Here is a 21,786-nt window from a genome sequence, read left to right on the forward strand (position 1 = left end):
AAACATTCTAAGCTGTGGGAAGAAAGGGTTCTGATATGGAGTTCATGGTATCCATATCCTTGTAGTTGCTGACCATTTTTATTTACAGAGTGTTCGCTTTCATGCCAAGTCTTGGTTACCAGCTCGGTCAATTGTAATGGAGTGTCTTGCAGCCGGATTTGATGTTGATCCTAGTGGTGAATTATGTTCTTGAAAACTTCTTGCCCTGTAAGTCAATATGTGCAAATGTTCCTGCACTTCCATTGACTTCTGTTATTCCTAGAGTAACTTTTGGCTTTATGTGCTTCACTGCTGTGTATATGCTACCAATGATACTGGTGACACTGTATCCTTGAGTGTTAAGATGGGATTGGTAATGCTTTGGTAATTGTTTGGAACCTGCATAATCAATCCCCAAACCTCAAAAAAATAGAAGGAGAAGGGGAAGAGAGAAGTAGCCTGCATGTATGCAGTGGAATAATTGGCTGCTATCTGTAGCGTTTAGGTGAACAGAATATAGAGTGGTGGGTGCTCAGTGTACCGGAGATGTTTCCGGTTGGAACTTGGAAGTGGTGGAATTCTTACTACCAGGATTCACTTAGCCGAAAGACTTCAATCGAAAGCAACACGAACGTATATGAAGAGAGAAGGCAAACTTAAAGATGGCTTGGAACACAGATCAGTTCTGTCAAAGCCATGGGTAATCTAGGCATAATTAAACAAGATAGCAGCGGCTACTACAAACCTAAGAATATTTCACAAAATCTATCACATTCATTCAATAAGATAGCGGCACAATGGACACGATGAATTATTTCTGAACCACGTAAGAATGCAATGGGAATGGTAGAGGTGCGAACATGGCAGCTGCAGTGCCTCTTGTTCACCACCCAACATTTCAAAACAGATGGGGCACTGCTCCCTCGGACCGCTGTCCAGTTTGAGTCTCTTTAATACCTGCAAAGATGAACAACAAACACCGTTATCGCTCCCCTTCCCCATGATTTCATCAACATAATTTGGTATGCTGAACTCGAATGTTTCTGGATGAAACTCTTCCCACAAATCAATAATGATTTCCACAGCGACCGGCACTATCTTACGATCATGAGCACGAGCATCGTCAGCCAGTGACCGCGTTTTGGAGAAGAAATTGTCAAAGATTCTTCGGTCCACAAATTCTTTGACATCAAAGAAGGCAAGCATGCCACTAAAGAACTTCGCTGCACCATCACGTGAAATAAACTCTTCCATCGGATGATAGAAAGTGTTATACAGACTCCCCACTTCTACTGGTTCAAAACAGAGGCAAAAGTTTGCTATTTCGCCAGCAGGGTATTGGATTAATCCTTCAGAATGGTATACGTTAACAAATCGACCAACAGAGAATTTGATAAAGAAAGCTTTTGGCCATGGTGGTGTTTGTTTGGCTGGCAAGATACTCTCATCTTCACGCAGACTTAACCTCACGAATGGTAGAAGAGACATCGTTCTGGACTGGGAAAGTTTTTACTGGAACTTCTCTGTTCCTAGCTAATGTTCAATCTTAAGAAAGATAACAGCATTCAACTTCTTTTCTGATATACCAATATCAACCCACACAAATCCCTACTAGCTTTATAACCTTGCAATAGACAGTCCATATTTTGTTCGGATTTATTTCCTTTATTCCTAAGGTTTTACTACTATGCAGCAATTCAATTTTATTTTTCTAGAAAAAAAGACTTTCCTATACCTTTACGGATTACAACCGAACCTATATATTCTTACGAAACCAAGAATTAAATTAACGATTTACCAATACAATAAATAAATAACGATTGACCAAATATCAAAGAGTCCATGGCTTGAAATAGGAGTAGAATTCTGTGGAGATATTAGCCACAATTAAATATATATATATATATATATTTTTTTTTTTTTTTTTCGTTTGAGAATAACTTCACGCATCAAACTCAAAAGTCTGTATTCTTTCTAGATCACAACACTCAAAAATCCAAAAAATACCCCATTTTTTTTTAAATAGAAATAAAACCAAAAGGCTACTGCCTTGGAAAAACCGTTCCAGAGGGTGGGGGGTTGCTGCTAGAAAAGAGCTCAGCTTTCCTAAAAGACCTACACTAGCATTTTCATGTTTGTTTCTATATATTTTAAAAATGTTTTTAAAAAAAATTAATTTTTTTTTATATTTTTAAATTATTTTAATGTGCTAATATTTAAATATATTTTAACATAAAAAATTATTTAAAAAATAACCACAACTATATTTCTAAACAAACTTTTAATTAGAACATGCTGGAGTTTGCATTCCCATTCATGATTTAGAACTGAATGTCTGCAATAATAGAAGACCAAGGATTACCATGATGGACTTGCTCATTAACCATCTTTAAAGCTTCTTAGGATCAGCTTCAAGAATCATACGCCTATGTCCCAAATCCCCTCCCATCCTTAAATCGCATCAAATGGCTTGTAATTTTTAACATTAAAAAAATGAAATTCCTTCATGTAAAATTAATATCAATCCAATATCAAAATATTATTTTAACATAAAAACAACCTTGTAAAAAAATATAAAAAAATAATAAAATTTAATCTTTAAGTCAATATAATGTAAATATGATAAAATTAAAAAAAATCAATAATAAAAACAAAAAAGCCAAAAGAGCCAAATAAAATACTAGTGTTAAAAAGGAATTAAAACTGAATTTTGATCATCCTGTTTTTTTTTTAAAGTTAATTTCAGCTCTTATTTTTAATGTTTTTATAGCAATAAAACTGAATTTTCTTCTATAAAATCAACTTAATATATATATAAAAAAATTTAACACCACGATAATTTTCATAAAAAGCAATGTAAAACATGAAGTACATTCCATGATCAAAATAATACAGAAGGATGTACTTGAAAAGAAAGTTGATAGAGGTTTGAAAACCATTCATAACATTATTAGTGTTTAGTGAGATAATAAATAATAAACACTAAAATCACCACTTCGAGGTTTCTTTTTTTTGGATTCCAGGCCTGAGTGCTCTTGTTCTTATTTATTTTTTAATCTAAATTAACTGTAATTTATCATACATCATGGCAAGATCTAAATTGAATTCGAAACTTTAAAGTATGCAAGGAATTGTTATTTATTTATTTTTAGATAATTAATTAAAGACTCTTGTTATAAAATATAAATAGCAGCAGAGTTCTATTTACATCAAATCAGCTCTAATTAATTAACCCTAATCACTTGAAAAAATCAACTAATCTCCACCCCCCCAATAAATAACACCATTACAGCAGTCGCAATCCAATCTTCAAAGTTCGTTCGAACCATTTTAATTTCCATAGACCCAAAGTGCCCCCCGCCATGCCCGCCCCCAGCACTACCGGCTCAGCCACCACAACTGCCACCTCCTCCCTGGCATTACTAAATCATGAAAAACCGGCATCAAAACTCCTAAGTTCCCTCTCAAACTCAGTCAAATTCCCTCTCAATTTTCAAACCCTTAAAAACCGTAAACTCTCGATCGAAGCCAAATCCGCCACTTCCTCTTCTAATCTCTCCACCACCAATGCCGTCTCTGCCTTCTCCGCCCCCAGTTCTCTAAAATCTCGCCTCCAAAACGGCGAAACTCTCTACGGAATCTTCCTTCTCAGCTTCTCCTCAACCATTGCCGAGATCGCTGGCCTATCCGGTTATGACTTCGCCGTCGTGGATATGGAACACGGTCCGGGTGGCATCACTGACGCTCTCCACTGCCTCCGTGCCCTCGCCGCGACTCAAACCCCAGCGATCCTCCGGTTGCCGGAGAGTTCTCCGACATGGACCAAAAAAGCCCTCGATCTGGGTCCGCAGGGGATTATGTTTCCGATGATCGAAAGCCCGAAAATGGCTCGGAAAGCGGTGTCGTATTGCAGGTTTCCACCAGAGGGTATTCGCGGATCAGCTCATACGGTAGTGAGGGCATCCGGTTATGGAATTGATGAAGGGTATTTGAGTAACTACGGGGACGAGTTATTGATTATGTGCCAGGTAGAGAGTGAGGAAGGTGTAGAAAAGGCTGAGGAAATCTCAGCCGTAGATGGGGTTGATTGTGTACAAATGGGACCGTTGGATTTGAGTGCTAGCATGGGGTACTTGTGGGACCCCGGGCATAAGAAGGTCAGGGAGATGATGAGTGAGGCTGAGAAGGGAGTCTTGGAAGGTGGGGCCTACTTATGTGGTTTTGCAATGCCACATGATGGACCCATTAATCTCAAGACACGTGGATATCATATGGTGTCTGGAACTGTTGATCTGGGGCTGTTTAGAAATGCTGCTGTTGATGATGTGCGGAAGTTTAAAATGAGTTTGATTCAAGGGTCTGATGATGAGGTGGGGGGTAGTAAAGATGGTGATGAGAAGTACTGGAGTGAATGAGAATAGTGTTTTTCTTTTATTTCTTTTTCTTTTTTATTGGAAAATAATAATTGATGCTTTTAGTTGTCTTGCTAAAAATTTGTTGATTTTGTAGGATTAAAGATAACCAAAACTATTGATAAAAACGAAGTTTTATCAAGAAAAATGCAGGATTATATTTTTAGAATATTGAGATAAAATAAATTGAATTTGATTTTTTAATTCATCAAATTTACAATTAGATTATGAAATTAGATAATTTTATAATAAAAAATTATGATTTTTAATTTTTAATTAATTAAATATTAAATAAGAAAATCAATTGTAAAAAAATATAAAAGAAATTATTTAAGTTAACTTGTTTAATTTATAAATTGTATAATAGATAATTTATGAAAAATAAATTACAAAATATGTCCGATTTAACTTAAAATCATTAATAAAAATTAAATTCATTAATAAAACTTAAATTCATTAATAAAACTTGTGTTTCAGTTACGGGACAATAATTATTCTAACAAAAAATAAATTAATTAATATTAACTAATAATTAAAGTACGAAATTAAGGAAAAAGATAAATAAAATATAAAATATAAGTACATCGAGTTATCTCTATTTAGTGAATTATGTAAAAAATAAAATAAAATAAAATAAAAAATATAAATATAGAGAAAGAAAAACAATATTATAATAAATACTAATATTATAACAGATAGTATTTTAGAACGTAATGTATCATTTATTTTAATTTTTGTTAGGTATGTAATTCATGTTTTGCTATAAATTAAATTTTTTTTAATCAAAATTTATGTATATAGGCTTTTTTAATGTAAAAATAAAAAATTTAAGTACATATATAATAAAATAAACTAAAAACTATATGTTTCAATAAATATAAAAAAATCATAAATAATAACTAAAAAACAAAATAAAAAAACAGGTGTACTGACTATAATCAAAAAATTTATGCATGCATTACATGGAAAAGCCCAAGACCTAGGCACTGATCGATGTATTTCAGTAAGCATGACTTCACGGTTTTCGGAGACCTAGCTGCAGTGGTAGCAGCATTGGAATTTAGCAAAACAAGCAGGGATCGAATCAAAACATCATCTACTTTCAGTTCTTTTAAGAATAATTACCTTGTTGTTTATTCACTCATGATGGGTACGTTTTAGACCTGTTTATTTCTGCATGCTTTTCTTTACATTCCATCTCAATGCGGTTTTATTGTCGTGTTTTGAGATGGGTTTGGTTAAGAATGGAGTCCAATGCAGTGTTTTTTCATCCGTGTTAATAATGTTTTGTACTATTGTCTTGTCTTATATCACATGGGCCTTGATTTTTTTTTTCGGTTTGAATTTGATGGCATTTTGGTTGTGTTGTGTAGTGAAATGGTTTTGATTTAGAATGGAGGTTAATGTAATATTTTTAGTGTTTTGTTTTTGTAGTACTATGTTGTCTAGATCTGTTACTTGTAACTAATTTAACCGTAGACATCTGATCTTGAAAGTGACTGTGGGAACTATTTGTTTCTCGTTTGTGTTTGATAATCATTATGTTATGTTTTGTGGAACTGATTGAATTGATTTGTGGAAACAGCTCGGGATTGGCTGCAAGGTCCTTATGTGTATTACCTATACAGTCAGTATGGTTTTGGAAAGGGAGAAATCGGGCAGCTTTTTATTGCTGGTTTTGGATCTCCAATGTTGTTTGGGACAATTGTTGGATCGTTAGCGGACAAACAGTAAGATGGCATTCTGGTTAATTTCAATGCTTGGTTGTTAATTGCTGATCACATCATGGATATGTGATTGGTTTTGTGTGATGAACGCAGGGGTCGAAAGAGAGCATGTATTACTTACTGCATAACTTACATACTAAGTTGTGCCACCAAGCATTCTCCTGACTACAAAATCTTAATGGTGGTAAGTGTATTGGGAGGCATTGCTACTTCTTTGCTTTTTACAGCCTTCGAGTCTTGGTTTGTTGCGGAACACTTCAAGGTGGGTGATGAGTTGCAATACTGCACATTCATTTTTTTTGCTCTGGATTTGATATTCAGGTTAAATTAAATGATGTCCCCCAGACCCAGAGCATTTAAATTTCAATGGATTTTATTAACTGTATTCAAGTTCAAACCATTCCACGTTCGGTGTATTTGAGGTTGGATGACTGCAGCTCACAGAACATAGTTCCAACTGAACATTCTCATCTTAGGAATTGGGACATTTTCCAAGTTTACTTTGACATGTTAGGTAGATTTTTGCTTATAATAGTTGATCTTACCTACCACTCTCATCTTATCTCATTGTCTCTCAATCCATTTTTCGGAGGAGTTTTGATCAACAATGGCTATCAGTGACATTCTCTCAGGCGATATTCCTTGGCAATGGTTTAGTTGCCATTGTTTCTGGATTGTTCGGGAATGTACTAGTAGGTGCTTTGGCATTGGGTCCTGTTGCTCCATTTGATGCTGCTGCATGCTTTCTTGCCATTGGCATGGCCATTATAATGTCATCATAGACTGAGAATTATGGAGACGCTTATGAAAACAAGGACTTGCTCACCCAGTTCAAGGGTGCTGCTGTTGCCATTGCTTCTGGTGAATTTATAACCTTGCAGTTCCCCTTTCAGCCAGTAGATACTATGGCTTAATCAAATTCATGTCAACTGAAATCTGCACTTTCAACATGCTGTTTCTGTTTTCACCTCCCAGATGTAAAATGGTTTTTAATAACATATTTCGTAATGCAAGATAAAAATGGAATATAAGATTACATATTTCAGTGTCTCGTCTCCTTGTTGACATCTTGGTCTGTATTCTAGTGTGTGAAAGACGTAGGATTAGCTGGCCATCTTGGAGAAGAAAAATTTTTGGTTGATTTTGCTATCAAATTCTGGAATGGGTCTTTTGCATGCTCATTCTAATGTGAAAAACTAACTCAGCTTTTTTTATTGTGTTATGGAGCTGATAATCTTTTTTGTATGCTCTTAAATTTGATTTATTTGCTGGTAAATATGGACTGCTTTTACTTCAATGCTTTCAATCCCTTAGCCCATGAAGGTTCCGGTGTCATATACAAGTAACCAATGATCCACTTCTATCCCTCTGCCTTTTTTTCATGCTTTGAACATTTCTTTTGGTATTAATAAATCTTGTGGAATACAGATGATAAAATTGCATTGCTGGGTGCCATACAGTAACTATTTGAGGGTTCAATCTACACCTTTGTGTTCCTGTGGACTCCTGCTCTGAGCGCAAATGGTGAATATATTCCTCATGGTTTCATCTTTGCAACTTTCATGATGGCATCTGTGTTAGGAAGTTCCATTGCCTCTTGACTGATGGCTCGCCTATCTCTTAAAAGTTGAAAGCAACATGCAGATTGTATTTGTAATATCTACTGCTGCCCTTTTCCTCCCTGTCATAACAAGCGTATGTAGTCCACTCTTATGCTTCTCTCGCCCTCTCTCTGCATCTATCTATCCATCCATCCATCCATCCATCTATCTATCTATTTATACACCATGCAAAAAAAGCAGGCAGTGGACAAATTTTAACTGTCGTTCTGGAACAGTTCTTGTTAGTGCCTTCAGAGAAAGGTGGAGGCATCTCTTTTCCTGGTTGTATCCAGCTTATTGGCTTCTGCACATTTGAGGCCTGTGTAGGTATTTTCTGGCCATCTATCATGAAGATGTGGTCCCAGTATATTCCTGAGGAGGCTAGAGGCACCATCATGAATTTCTTCTGCATTCCTCTCAACATATTTGTATGCATTGTGCTGTACAATGTGAGTGTCTTGCTTATATAGCATCTTTGCCTTATATTCACATGATTTTTTTTTTATCTGGGGTATTCTACGAGTAGAATGAAATAATCATAGTGCAATTGTATGAACCTTCTATATGCGGGCACCTTTTCTGATAATTGTTCCTCCCTCTGATCTGTATATACCTTTCCCTTTGAAGGTCAATGTGTTCCCCATCATCGTCATGTTTGGCATGTGCTCCATTTTCCTCTTTGTAGCATCTCTTTTGCAGAAGCGGCTCAAGTTCATTGCAGAGAGCCAAAAATCAAGTAAGTTTTTAGTTAATCTCACTTGGAAATATCGCATGTGGACAATAAAGCAGTTCATTGTTAGCATTCTTATTTTAATTTCAAATTCCTGTTTACAGTGATCTTTTCTGGTCCCCTTTTCAGTTTTTCATTGTTTACATGCCTATGAATACTCTTGAGTTAAGGATATTTTGTTTCAATGTAGGATCACAAGAGTGGACAGCAATGAAGGAGATGGACACTGAGGCAGAGCCCTTAAATATCTGATTGAATTTAGAGGAACAAACCTCTGGAATTTTTTAAATTTTGTGAGCAGCCACCTTTTCTCCCTTATATGCAATGGCGGAGCAGCAACTTGGGTGGCTGTTTTCAATCTAATCAATAAAGGAGGATCATTAATTATGTCCTACATGCAGTTGACAGTGAAGGTTTTCTGGGGTTAAGAACGCAGTTGACAGTGAAGTGAAAGAAACGTTTCTAGGTACATAGGGTGAGAAACTTACTACCTTGAGTTCTTTGTTATCTACTATTATTGTGAACCGGTGTTGAACCACTGCTGCTATATCTTCTTTTTAGATATAAATGCTGGAAAATTTTTGGAGTTCAAATGATTTATATACATAGGTTTTTAGGTATCTGTTACCAGCAATTCAATTTACAGTCCTATTATTTGCAACGATTTTCAAGGGCAATCAGTTAATATATTTACTTTGGCAATTTCCTTGTGTATTTCCCAGCCACAGTTTTTAACCATTGCAAGTAAGAATTTGTTTTTCTGTCCATTCCACTCTATTTTACCACATGGTGGAAGGATTGAATTTTTGGTTCAACTCATCTCTTTTACAGCCATATTGAAATAAATTATTTATTGCGCTGCTTTTGTGGTGATTAAATTGTGGAAGGACTGGCCTCTAGTTTCAGTTTTGATTGAAAAATTATGTTAAAGGTCAAGACATAATGGAATGTGATGTGGTGTCTACCAATCGGTGGCTGCTACGATGAGTTCAAGTCACCATTTTACTAGCAAGTATTTTGTCGACCTATTTTGGTTACAGAAAATAAAATAAATTGACTGAGGTAATGGTTCCTCCAGATCATGGAAGAAAAAACCCCACGTCACAAGTGTGCCGTGGTTTGTTGACTGTTCTGTTGTTAAGCTCATATCTAGTTGAATTAAGGCATATACCAAGTTGTTTAAGGTAAGGTGTGTTGTATAGCCAAATCAGCAGTGACTGTAACTCGGCTGCGCTGGAGCAATTTTCATTTTCTGATTCACTTGGTTGCAAGAACATGATTACGCTGCGCTGGAGCAATTTTCATTTTCTGATTCACTTGGCTGCAAGAACATGATTACATTAAGTCCCCTAATACTCAACCTACAAGGGTTAGTACAAGTGATTCAAATAGGCTCTACATGCAGGAAGGTTCCAGTCCCATCATTGCATAGCTCGTGAATTCCTAGCCTTAGTGATCCTCTAATCTTTGTGGATCACTGGTAGGCACGAGGCTCTTTCATGAAAGATATAGAGTGGGTTCTTGTGGATCCAGGAACTGACATGACTTTGACGCAGCTAGTCCCAACTCCTAAGATATGGTCTCTGGAATTTGTGGAGGAAAAAGGCAGCAGCAAAAGTCCCCACAATACTCAGTTGCTATAACATCATTTTGTAATAATCAACTCCCTTGTTAAATGTATAGTGTAACATGACGTCCTTTGGAGAATTCTGTAAAACGAAAGGGTGAGTACCCTTTACCAGGAAACATTACATGCAGAGTCATGGCCTGAAAGACTGAAGCTAAATTGACTACCAAATCAAACATTCTGGTTTTAAATGTGACATAATGACTAAACAGTGCGATCTTCAACAAGTTGCTAACAGCACTTTAAAATTAGCTATGTAGTGAGTTCTTCTGATCAAACAAGCATTCAGATTCGGAAATCCAGGAAAGTTGCTTGTCTCTTGACCGTGTGAGAGGAGACAAGTTTGACAGTTCGATCTCATGACCTCTCCACATGGTGACATGATAACAAATTTGAATCAATCCAATATTGGGCATTCATCAAAACATCCCATCTTCTTGATGGCTTATTCCATGTTCCAGCCTTGCAAATGCTAATTTGAGTCAAATGATTATCCAACTGGCCCATGTGCAATAGTTAGCCATATAATTTATTGCTATCCAACACTAACCCTCTACAACATGAAATTTTCCTCCCTATCCTCGCTGTTTGGGAGCCCCTCGATGACATATTTCACTGATAAATCATGACTGCAACAGGAATCCAAGCCTTCCCTCACAGATCTCCCACTAGAAAAAGGATGTGTGATCTCCACCGCTTCACAATATTTAAACTTCTACCGTTAAAAAGAATAGAACAAGTTGCTATTACCAAGAATTGTATATATAACTAGGAAAGAAGGGCATTCAGGTGAAATCACCATCGAACTTGTTCTTTTCTGCACCTCCAATCTATCTACAGATTCATAGACCAATAGGATTTAACCCCTCTACTCTCCGCTGTCCTTGCTCACTTCTAAATTTGAGAAAGGTTGAGAGCATTTGAGATGGTCAATCTTAGAAGTCCTAGATTCCTAGTCTTGTATGCATTTCAGTTTCTTGTGCTGGTGCAAATCCAAGTCTCTTGTTACCAGTACAAGGTTGGAGATTTAGATGCTTGGGGTATCCCTACTTCAGCAAATCCACAAGTGTACACCTACTGGTCCAAATACCATACCTTGAAGATTGGGGATTCTCTCTGTAAGTACCTCTTGTCTATTCTATTGTTTACGATCTTCCTGCAAATATCTCTTCGCAATCTCTCATGTCTAGCTTCTTGTTTCAGTGTTCTTGTATCCACCAAGTCAAGATTCTGTGATTCAAGTCACACGAGAAAACTACAACTCCTGCAACCTGACAGATCCCATCTTGTACATGAACAATGGCAACTCTTTATTTAACATCACCGCATATGGGGACTTCTACTTCACGAGCGGAGTTCAAGGGCATTGTCAAAAGAAGCAGAAGCTACACGTATCTTTTCCTGGCAATGGTTCAGCATCAGCATACTCTCCCTCTTACAGTCCTAGTGCATTGCCTGACACTGCACCTTCTTACCCTACCGTGTTTGGCAGTATCCCATTACCACCTTCCTCTTCACCAACAAACAGATTTTCAATCTTGTTATCATTCATTATAGGAGCAGGTATTTGGGCAATAATCATGTGAAGGAAATTATTACAAGAACCCGAATGAGGATTTACTGATTGGTTTATTATTTTTTGTTCACTTTGGTTATTATTTATTTGCTCCACTCGCTTAAAAGCTCCTTCATATCAGTTCATATATAAAAATTTGGTTTTTGTAACTCTTCCAGTTATTCGGGGAATAATATGGTGGTAATTTTTCATAACTATATATAAAGCATAATGTTGCAGCTGCTTCTGGTATAGCTGTATACAGCTGTATTTTGTATTCAAAGTTCAAACTTTCGCTTTACAAAGAGAATCTATAAGATTTTATAAAAAGGAGCTTCACTGGTTCCTGATTTGCTCTTCTATGAAAACATGATACTAAAAAAAACTAATTCATGTGAAAAGGTCGAGGTGAAAACAGATGAGGTCCAAAACACCACCACAGCCCGCTATTATTGGCCGTAACATGCTCCCACTTTTCTATTAATTTATAATTGACACTTGCCAGCTAGCCATAATCCTTGTGCTGAGCGCCAACAGGCCCTTGTGCTCTTCTCTGTCTCTCGGAATGCTGAATGAGACCTCATGTAATGAGGGTCATGCTACAGTATCTAGATGTTACAGAATCGGGGCAGCATATACAAAGGGATACTTAAGATGTGACTTCCATACTCTGTTCAAATCGATTCAGAAAATGAATTTTGCCAGTTTCAGAGAAGAGAACAACAGTGCCTACTAGCTAGCTGCAAAGGTTAGAGGCACAAAGTTTTTCCAAAAGATTTTCCATAAGAAACTAATTTACTGCCATTGCATGAATCATTAACTGTTAGGACTTTTACTTGGTCGGCTGCATAATTGCAATACAGTTAGCCTGATCTCTAGACCACTATGACAGATTGGCCCCGGATATAATCCCTCTCTAGCCCAGCGACCTTAGGAATAACAATCATAAACTAGGCAGAACAATCACATACATCTCACTAACTAATAACAATTTTGAGCACTGTGGAATCCTATTTGGTTAATATGATGGAATTATGAAGGTTATTCAGCCAGCCATGACAGCATCTAATGCCATCGGCTTTTCTTCAGAAGTATAGACTGTTTCTGGAGCTGCACGGTCTGCAAACTGTGTGGCCATGGACTTGGATTCTGTCACTGAAAAAGGACTTCTCATTTGAGAAGCAGTAGAGTCTATTTCCATTGCGGAAGCCCGGGGAGGAGATGAGGGCTGCACCACAACGTCTGGGTAGGCAGCCTTAAATCTTGCTCGCAGTCCCTCATCAACCAATCGCACTCCTTCCAACTGATTGCCAAGGGACATCCAGCTGATGGTATAAAAAATAACATTTAGATTAAAGTATGTTAAAAATATATGAAGCATAATTATGATCCATGAAAACCATACCCTGCTTGAGTGTTGTGCATGCGAGCAAACAGCTCCAGCTTCCTTGTCCTGGGACTTATCCTCTCCAGCAGAGGGTACATCTGCAAAAAGCTTATTCATATAAGCTGATATGAAAACTATAGCGAGGACTTGAATTATTTCAAAATCACCATGGAATCATAGTAATGGTAACATAACAATGGTAATTAAGAACTAATATATGAAAGAGACAAATGAGTCGAAGTGATAAGGAATGGCTTGACTGCTGAGAACTGTGGACATGTTTTTTACAGACCTCGTCTGGCTTACGACTTGTCTCTCGAACCTCAGCAACTATGACATCAGTGTCAATGTTCCTGTTTACTTCTGGATTTCCCTTTATTCCAACAAGGCAATGTTCCTTACTGTGGTTAAGCCAATGCCCTGTTCTACCTGTTCTAATTATTCGCTGAAGTTGATTGGTCTTTACCCAAATAATCTCTTCAACACGCTTGTACCCCCAAAGTTCTAAACTGCAAGAAACACATGATACTCGTATAAATTGAAACCAACATTCACATGTACCATGATTTTACAGACAACAAGGCAGAATTATTTACCATGAACAAAATATAAATAATCCAGTGATAATTAATATATGTCCAAAGATACACCTACCATTCACGTCCAAGCTCCATAGCACGTCCAGTAACCCAAAGAAAAATTAGACCATCAGTTTGCAACACAGGGACATTGAGGTTGCGCATTTCATCATCAGCCATTGTTCCATATGGCAGTTCCATATGAATGTCCCATGGTGGATCAGCCATGATAACTCCAAATTGACCTAAAATCTCCATTTTGAAATTACGAATGTCACAATTAATCCATTGTGGTTCGCCAAGTTCTACTTCTGAACAATATTCAGCACGCTGGGGCTTTAAAGCTTTGGGGGGAGGAAGTGTTGCAGCACCCATTGCCATAGGAGACACATCCGGTGTTGGGTCAAGCTCATAATGGACATACTTGCAAGTCTATCACAGAAAAAAAACTATATTAAGTAAATGATGTCTCAAAATGTTACTGATAACATTCCCAGTTTAAGTTATTGTAATGGAAGAGAAAACAATTACCTTCATGTGGCGGCAAGTGTCAAGAAATGAACAGTCCCCTTGACTCACGTCAGTATGAGGAGCAATAATTCGACGAAAATGAACCTGTAAACAGGTAAGGCACCCAAAAGGCATAATACATGATTATCATGAATGTCAAACCAAGCTAGGTGAAACAAGGAAGCACAGAAAGTTTGCAATTACCTAGGGCAACACCATTAACTTGCATGCCATATAACAAAAACAGGAGAGAAAATGTAAAGATACATTAGCACAGTTATTGCTTAAAAGCGAACTTGTGTTAGATGCTCAAACAATCTTTGTTCTTCAACTGATTCCCTTTTTCCCACACATGGTTGTCTTGTAGTCACTCTATCTGCTTTCAATATCTCATTTCTTTGGTATTATTTATGTGGAATCACTTATTTGGCATATTTGTCAAATAACAGAGATTACATCCCAACCTGATCATATCAATGCTGTTGCATGCTAAGTAGGAAATAATAATAGTACGATGTATTTACTGACCTTCTCACATGCAATAAAGGAACCACATTGACGTCTACAATCCTCTTTTGTTAGAGCCGAACAATACTCCTTTAGCTGAGAACCACCTTTGGTTTTGAACTGAAACAAACAAATGAATTATGTCATCAATTAATACAATCAGTAGCAGATGAGAAGGGGGTTGGACAACCAAAGCTAAGCAGTGGAAACCTATTAAATAGTAATCTTCTTTTGAAATGAATTTGCAGTTCAGAAACCCCATAAATGGTAAACAGATCTCACCTATGCAATAGTAAATAAATAAGAGTTGAAACACTTGAACACTTTTAACATTGACACTATTATCATTCAGCCTATGGGAAATTACTGTATAAGTTCTTATTCTATAGGATTGGATGGCTTAACTAAAGTTGCAAAACACAAACTGTAAGCAAAGTCTAGAACTAAATGCCAAGTACCTTAGCAGCCACGGCAGTTTCTCTCGCAGTAGGTCGATGAATGAGGTCCAAAAGCTCCTCACCAGTCTTTGATTTCTGCATTTCCCTAAATGATTTCTTATTCAGCAAAGCCTCCAAATCCTTCATTTCATCCTCCTCACTCCTTTGCTTTTGCTGCTGCGATTGCATTGGCAAAGGCATAGGCGGCCTCTGCATCATCCCTCGCGGCCCCATCATCATCCCTCGAGGTCCCATCATCCCTCCCCTAGGCCACATATCCCCACCGCCACCCATCCAAATGTCCCCCATCAATGGCCTTTGCATCACAACCGGCCCTCCAATCCCATAAACCCCATTACCATTCACATCAACTCCGCCATTGCTATTAACATTATTACCAATCCCACTACTCTGATTCTGATTAAAATCACTAGAACCTGATAATTCTAAATTCTGTGTATATTGTGCACTTTCAGGCAATTCTTTAACTAACCGGTTTCTATCAATATTTAATACCATAACTCTAGACTTGCCGCTTACCACAAACTCCTCAAGCTCAATCCCACGATTCTCTTCCGCCATTGACCTCAAAGCCATTTCCACCGCCAGAATCGCCCCAGACTCGCCTCCAACCTCCCTAATCGCCGCCTTCTCCGCCTCGGTCGCATTCTGATCATTCTCCAACTTCCTCAAAACAGTTGACGAATCAATTGGATTAAAAGGCACCCTTTGAAGCAAACATTCAGCCACCATTACTCTCACAACAGCCAATGGACTCCCACTCTCAGCCCCATCACCGTCAAAGTTTCCATCTTTTCTCTCAAGTTTCGAACTTTCACCCAAAATTTCAGGTCTTGAGTCAAAATTAGCTCGTGGGTCATTGGGATTCCTTGAATTTGATCCAATTTCAAGGTGGGCTCTTGATGTCGAAGCTGGTAGTGGTGGTGTTGGGGTGAAGGGTTTGTTATTGAAAGAAGAGACAATTTGTAAGGACAGGTCAAGAGAGGATACAATGTTGGGAACTAAATCTTGAAGAGAAGCTAATAAGTCAAGTTGGGTTTTATGTTGGGTTTCTATTCTTGATTCTAGTCGGGAACGTAGGTTTTTTATTGTTGCTACTGTTTTGTCTTCACCGTTGTTGTTTCGGTTCTTGTTTGGTTGAGTCTCCATTGATTTTTGGTGGACAAAATATTATGTGGTTTTGAGGATCAGTCGATTCTTGTAAATGATTTTGAGGGTTTAAAAGAAACAGATGGGTGTCACGGCTACCAGTACCAGAACCTGGAGATTTGAGGATTTTGTTTTTTAGGTTTTATAGGTGAAGGAGACGAAATCGGAAAGAAAGCTTGAGAAAACACCCGGCTTCGGTGGTTAGGCCCAATTTCGTTTATGTGGGCTTCATCTTTCATGGCCCAAGGTTAAAGTCTGTCCCCAAACTATCATGGAATTATCAATTGGACACTGAAACAAAGAGTTTTCCCAATCAGGGCCCCATTCATTGAACTTTCTCAAAATCCAGTCTTAAAACACTTTGTTTTATAATAATAATAAAATAAATAAAAATAAACCATTAAAAATATAGGTTTTAATTGATAGCATACATATATGATGGACTCAATTGGGAAATGTTTTTCATTGGGTACCTAACTGAAATGTAAGTGAGAGTTGGGGGACAGATTAAATGCCCTTTCCTTTTTAAATTCTAGCCGACGTTAGTTTACTTTGTTTTTTCAGGTCAAACTTCTCCTTGGAAAGCCAGGTCCAAAGACCTAATTATTATTAATTTAAAGAAAGGAGCTAATTATCCCTAATTTTATTTCATGATTGGACCATGACATGTTCACCCTGTGATAGACAAATATGGTAGATACATCAAATTTAACCCCATTTGTTATTGCTATATATCCAAATAAAGATAGGACAGAATTTTTATAAAAAATGATTAAAAATAATTTTTTTTATTTTTTTAATTATTTTAATGTAATGATATCAAATTTATTTTTTTAAAATAAAAAATATATTATTTAAATGTGTTTTTAAATAAAAAATATTTTAAAAAATAATCATTATTATATTTTCAAACAACTCCTCAAAATAATCTAATCCCACAATATCACACTACATTGTAAAGGTAACTAAACATCTACTTCTTTAAAATTATTCAGATATCAATTAATTTTTTTTTCAAAAAAAATAATTCCTATGGCAATTAATTTATTTTTGGTCATTGTGTTTTTTTATATATAATTTTATCCTTTCATGCGCTAATTTTAATGTTATGTCAGTTGAATTTTCATTTTTTTATATATTATTAAGAAATAATAGTTTTGATAAGGTGTCAAAAGTTGACTGAAGATCAATATAGTTAGATATAATTTTAATTTATAGTATAAAGATACAATTCAAAGAATAAAAATAAAATTAAGAAACATAAAAACCAACATAATCTATCTTAAATTCACGTAAAAATATAGTTTAGTACACATATTCATTGTTGACTTTTTTGGTCTTCTTAGCTTTAGTATTTTTAGTTTTGGTCTGATATTTTTTTTGTTTATATTTTAGTTTTTGAGTTTAAAAATAGAGAGAGAAAATTTAAAAAAATTGAGTTTAAAAATAGAGAGAGAAAATTTTTTTAAAAAAAAACATGATTGGTTGGTAATATTCAACAAATGAATGATGCTTTTGTCTATATTTTTTTAGTTCTTAAATTGTTTGTTTACTGTGAAGCATAAATTTTAATTATCCTTAATATATATATATCCCTGAGTCGGGAAGTAGTTTTTTAAATATGTGTTTTTTGTTAAGTAAATGATATATTTGGAAGAATCAAAATTTTGTGTAATGTAATTTTATGTTTAATAATTATAATGTTTAACTCTTTTTTTTATGAATGATGTAGTTTAAGGAAGTTGTTTTTATTAAGTTAGTTTATAGTTTTGTTGTATACTTATTTAAATATTTTTATTTTAAAAAAAATAATGTATGCTCAGAACTATTTAGCTTTAAATATTTGAAAAACAAAAATAACAAAATGAAAAGTTGATATTATGATTGAATTATGAAAAACTAGTATGATGGGATGAGTATTGGGATTATTTTTTACATATTAAGAAATTTTTGAGTTAATAATTTAACATTAAAAATATAAAGTAAACTCTATTAAATTTTCAATTAAATATGTATAATTATTTTTGGTAATGTGTGTGTACATAAACAAACTATGATATTCTTCTTTAAGTTGTTGCACTAACACAATAAATACTATTTATGGTATTATTACTTTTATTAATTTAACCCTTCAACAACTATTTTTTTTCATTTAATTTTTTTTATGCCATCCTTCGATTATTTTTAGTATAGTTTTTAGACTCAGTCTGATCCAAGGTTAGGATTTTAGGTTTTGATTAGATCACTGAGTCACCTAGATTAATTTTTTAAAAAAAAAATTCAAAACGATGTAGTTTTAGTAAAAAAAAAGTTAACAGTATGCAACCGGGTTTTTGACCGGATCACACCAGGTTTTTTCTTCCCTTGTTTTTCTTCAAACTTGTCTAGTTCCAATCTCGGGTCATCCAAGTCCCGAGTCAAATCCGTCGGGCCGGGCCAGGTTTCAAAACTATGGTTTTGAGAGTTCGTGCTTTGTAATTTTATTTTTTTATTTATGTAGGTTATATACTAGTATTATGAAATAAGTTTTTTTTTTTTCTATTAATTTTAACATTCAATACTAGATCGGTTAGAAGTGGAGTTTCATAATTTTTTTTCTATGAATTTATCTTGATCTCGTGACCTTATTCGTAAATTTAACAAGTTAACCTGAGTTGATTCATGCTATTTTTTTAATTTATTTTTTTCAGATTTTATCTTTTAACATTAGGTTGGTTGAAAATTAAGTTTTATTTTTTTTATTTTTTTTATAAGGCACCCGAGTAACGGGTTTGACATGTTGGCTTTGGGTTAACTCTTTTTATTTTTTAGGTTGAATTTTTTTTAATTGAGATTTGTAATTTTTTTTATTTGTTTTCCATGTAATTATTCCATCTCATAACTTAAGTAAATTAATTAGGTTAATTCTATTTATTTTTAGGCTTCTTTTTTAATTGATTTTATTTTTCAATTTCATCCTTTAACACTAGGTTAGTTGAAAATTGAACTTTATACTAATTGATTTTATTTTTCAATTTCATCCTTCAACACTAGGTTAATTAAAAAATAAGCTTCAAAATATTTTTTGTTTTGTTTTATATAATGTTAATAGAGTCTCATAACCTAGGTCATCAATTTTACATGTTAACCTAGGTTGACCTGCGTCAATCCAATATATTGTTATCTCAATATTTTTTTATAAAAAAGATGTCATTAAAAAAAATTAGTCAAACTACTTTTTTGTTTTTCATGTTGTCTTTGGACTTATCAAATCAATCAAGTCAACAATTCACTCTTTTTTATTTAATTTTTCTTTTAATTTTTTTAATATTATTTTATTTTGGAATTAGGCTTTATAATATTTTTTAATTTGATTTTTACGGAGATATCCTGGTCTCATGAATTTATTTATTATTATCTCGATTTCAAATTTCAACATTAAATCTATTAGGAATAGAGTTTTGTAATCTTTTTTTTATGAAGGTGACCTCGTCTCATTATCATGTCTTGGATTTAACATGTTAGTCTAGTTTGACTTAAGTTTTTTTTTAACATGTTAGTCTAGTTTGACTTAAGTTGTTTTTTTTAAAAAAAAATTTCATCCTTCAACATTAGATTGGTGGGGAATTGAATTTTATTTTTTTATTTTTATAGTATTATTTTAATTTCATGACCCGAGTTACAGGTTTGATATGTTAACCTGAGTTGATTGAGATAGGTTTTTTGTGTCCTTATTGTAATATATATATATATATATATATATATTATTCAATATTAAGTTGATTAGGAATTGACCCTCATAATTTATTTTGATTTGTTTTATATATGTGTATTATAGTCTCGTGACTCGAGTTGTTGATTTATCAAGTTAACTTGGATCGATTTAATATGTCATAGTCTTTATATTTGAAAAAAAATATTATTATTTGTGTAACCATATTACTATTTGTTTTTAAAATATTGTTAAATATACATCATATTTGAGTTTACTATTATATTTCTCATGAGAAAACATGTTATCAATGTTTGAACAATTCCTCTTATGTTAAAAATAATTGAATTCACTTGCAGTGCAATATGACCTAATAAACTAGTAAATATTGAAGAACTAAATTAAAAATGAACGCACGAGAGTGCATGGATAAGCCATCCAAAAGATTGGACATTAACTAATTGCGTAAAGAGCTAAGTGTGTGTTTAGTAATGCACTTATGCTTTTAAAAAGTGTTTTCAATTTAATAGATATTAAAATAATATTTTTTTCACATTATTATATCAAAACTATCAAAAAAGTATATAAAAGACATCAATTTGATTTTTTTAAGAAAAAACTAGCTTGAAAAGCACTTTAAAAAATAGATTCAACCACAAAAACAAACATTCTATTAAGAGAGGTTTTTTTAAAAAAAACGAATTAGCATGGTAAGTTAAAAGTTTTGGCAGAATAACACCATTGAAAAAAATTTAGTGAAATAATACACTTTTATCTTGTCATATTTTAAAATAATAGTATTTAAACATATCATACTTCTGAAATATGACATATCATATGTAAATGCCTCATTGGATTAAAGAATACGTAGATGCAAGAACTCTTCCTCTCTCCAAACCAACACCCTTTGCCCTTATCTCTCTTAAAAAAAAATCCATCGAACACTTGTTTTTTCCTCTTAAAACACCTAAAAATTAAACTTATTCATGTCTCTAATCATTCTTAGATGTTTTTTTCTTTAAAATTTATCATTGTCACCACCATCTCAACCCCTTTTCTAGTCTTATAAGTAAGGTAAATATACTATATTTCTATGATTTTATTTTTGGTTTAGTTGGAATAAAATAACTGTTTAGATTAAATTTAAAGTTTATTAAATTAGGTTAAATTTAGAGTTTATTGAATTAATAATAAATTAATTATGAATACCATCAATTATGATTGATTTAAAAAAGTTAAATATAAAAATAAATTAAATTAAATTAATGTAGCGACTTAGAACAATAATAATTACTGTGACATTAATTAAATATTATTATTGTGAACTGCAATATTAATTAAATAACTCAAACATCTAAAAATATGCTATTTCATCGGAAAAAAATTGTTGCTATGTTAAATCATTATATTTTTTTATTTTGCATGCTAATTATCCAATTTATACTTTAAAAGAGATAAGCTGAACTTGAAAAGGTTTTATATACCTTACAATATATGGACAAACATAACATGTCTTCCACAGGGCAAACCCTGGGCACTGCTCCGTGTGTTATTCCTTCACATTCATCATGAAATTGCAATTGCTAGCCGATTGGAGACTGCAATATTGTAGTGAAATGCATGTATTTACTAATGCTATATTTTGACACAATCGATCATGGTTTCTATATAGGGTCTCAAATCATAGTGGAGTGTGTTTTTTATATTATTATTTTATTGTAAATTCATTAATATGATAAAAACGATTTACTTAAAGCTAAGAAGCCAAATCTAATTCATTAAAGGACTAATCGGCCATCTCAAGCGCAAACCTCTTGTTGCTCACATGCACGATAAAGGAGGACAAAATGGACCCAAGAATCCACCGTCCATTGT

The 21,786-nt window shown here is 34.2% G+C and overlaps 3 protein-coding genes and 1 pseudogene across 3 annotated transcripts; 3 read left to right on the forward strand and 1 right to left on the reverse strand.

The window, feature by feature from the left end:
* Window positions 1-3,207: 3,207 nt before the first annotated feature.
* LOC105127268 (uncharacterized) lies at window positions 3,208-4,456 on the forward strand. Its single transcript, XM_011028499.1, has one exon. It carries the CDS (start codon window positions 3,342-3,344, stop codon window positions 4,392-4,394), a length of 1,053 nt encoding a protein of 350 aa, XP_011026801.1. The 5' UTR covers window positions 3,208-3,341; the 3' UTR covers window positions 4,395-4,456.
* A 928-nt stretch (window positions 4,457-5,384) lies between these two features.
* Window positions 5,385-9,151, forward strand: LOC105127409 (molybdate-anion transporter-like; annotated as a pseudogene).
* A 1,519-nt stretch (window positions 9,152-10,670) lies between these two features.
* On the forward strand, window positions 10,671-11,893 carry ENODL8 (early nodulin-like protein 8). Its single transcript, XM_011028500.1, has 2 exons — window positions 10,671-11,194; window positions 11,280-11,893. The coding sequence occupies exons 1-2, from the start codon at window positions 11,002-11,004 to the stop codon at window positions 11,660-11,662; spliced, it is 576 nt and encodes a 191-aa protein (XP_011026802.1). The 5' UTR covers window positions 10,671-11,001; the 3' UTR covers window positions 11,663-11,893.
* Window positions 11,894-12,277: 384 nt separating this feature from the next.
* Window positions 12,278-16,405, reverse strand: MTA (mRNAadenosine methylase). The gene is made up of 7 exons (XM_011028501.1): window positions 15,072-16,405; window positions 14,635-14,733; window positions 14,128-14,211; window positions 13,673-14,028; window positions 13,311-13,527; window positions 13,037-13,116; window positions 12,278-12,956 (listed from the first exon to the last, which is right to left on the reverse strand). The coding sequence occupies exons 1-7, from the start codon at window positions 16,218-16,220 to the stop codon at window positions 12,677-12,679; spliced, it is 2,265 nt and encodes a 754-aa protein (XP_011026803.1). The 5' UTR covers window positions 16,221-16,405; the 3' UTR covers window positions 12,278-12,676.
* Between the last annotated feature and the right edge of the window lie 5,381 nt (window positions 16,406-21,786).

The sequence above is a fragment of the Populus euphratica genome, unplaced genomic scaffold (assembly GCF_000495115.2).
Source record: "Populus euphratica unplaced genomic scaffold, PopEup_1.0 scaffold7.1, whole genome shotgun sequence".
Classification (NCBI taxonomy): Eukaryota; Viridiplantae; Streptophyta; class Magnoliopsida; order Malpighiales; family Salicaceae; genus Populus; species Populus euphratica.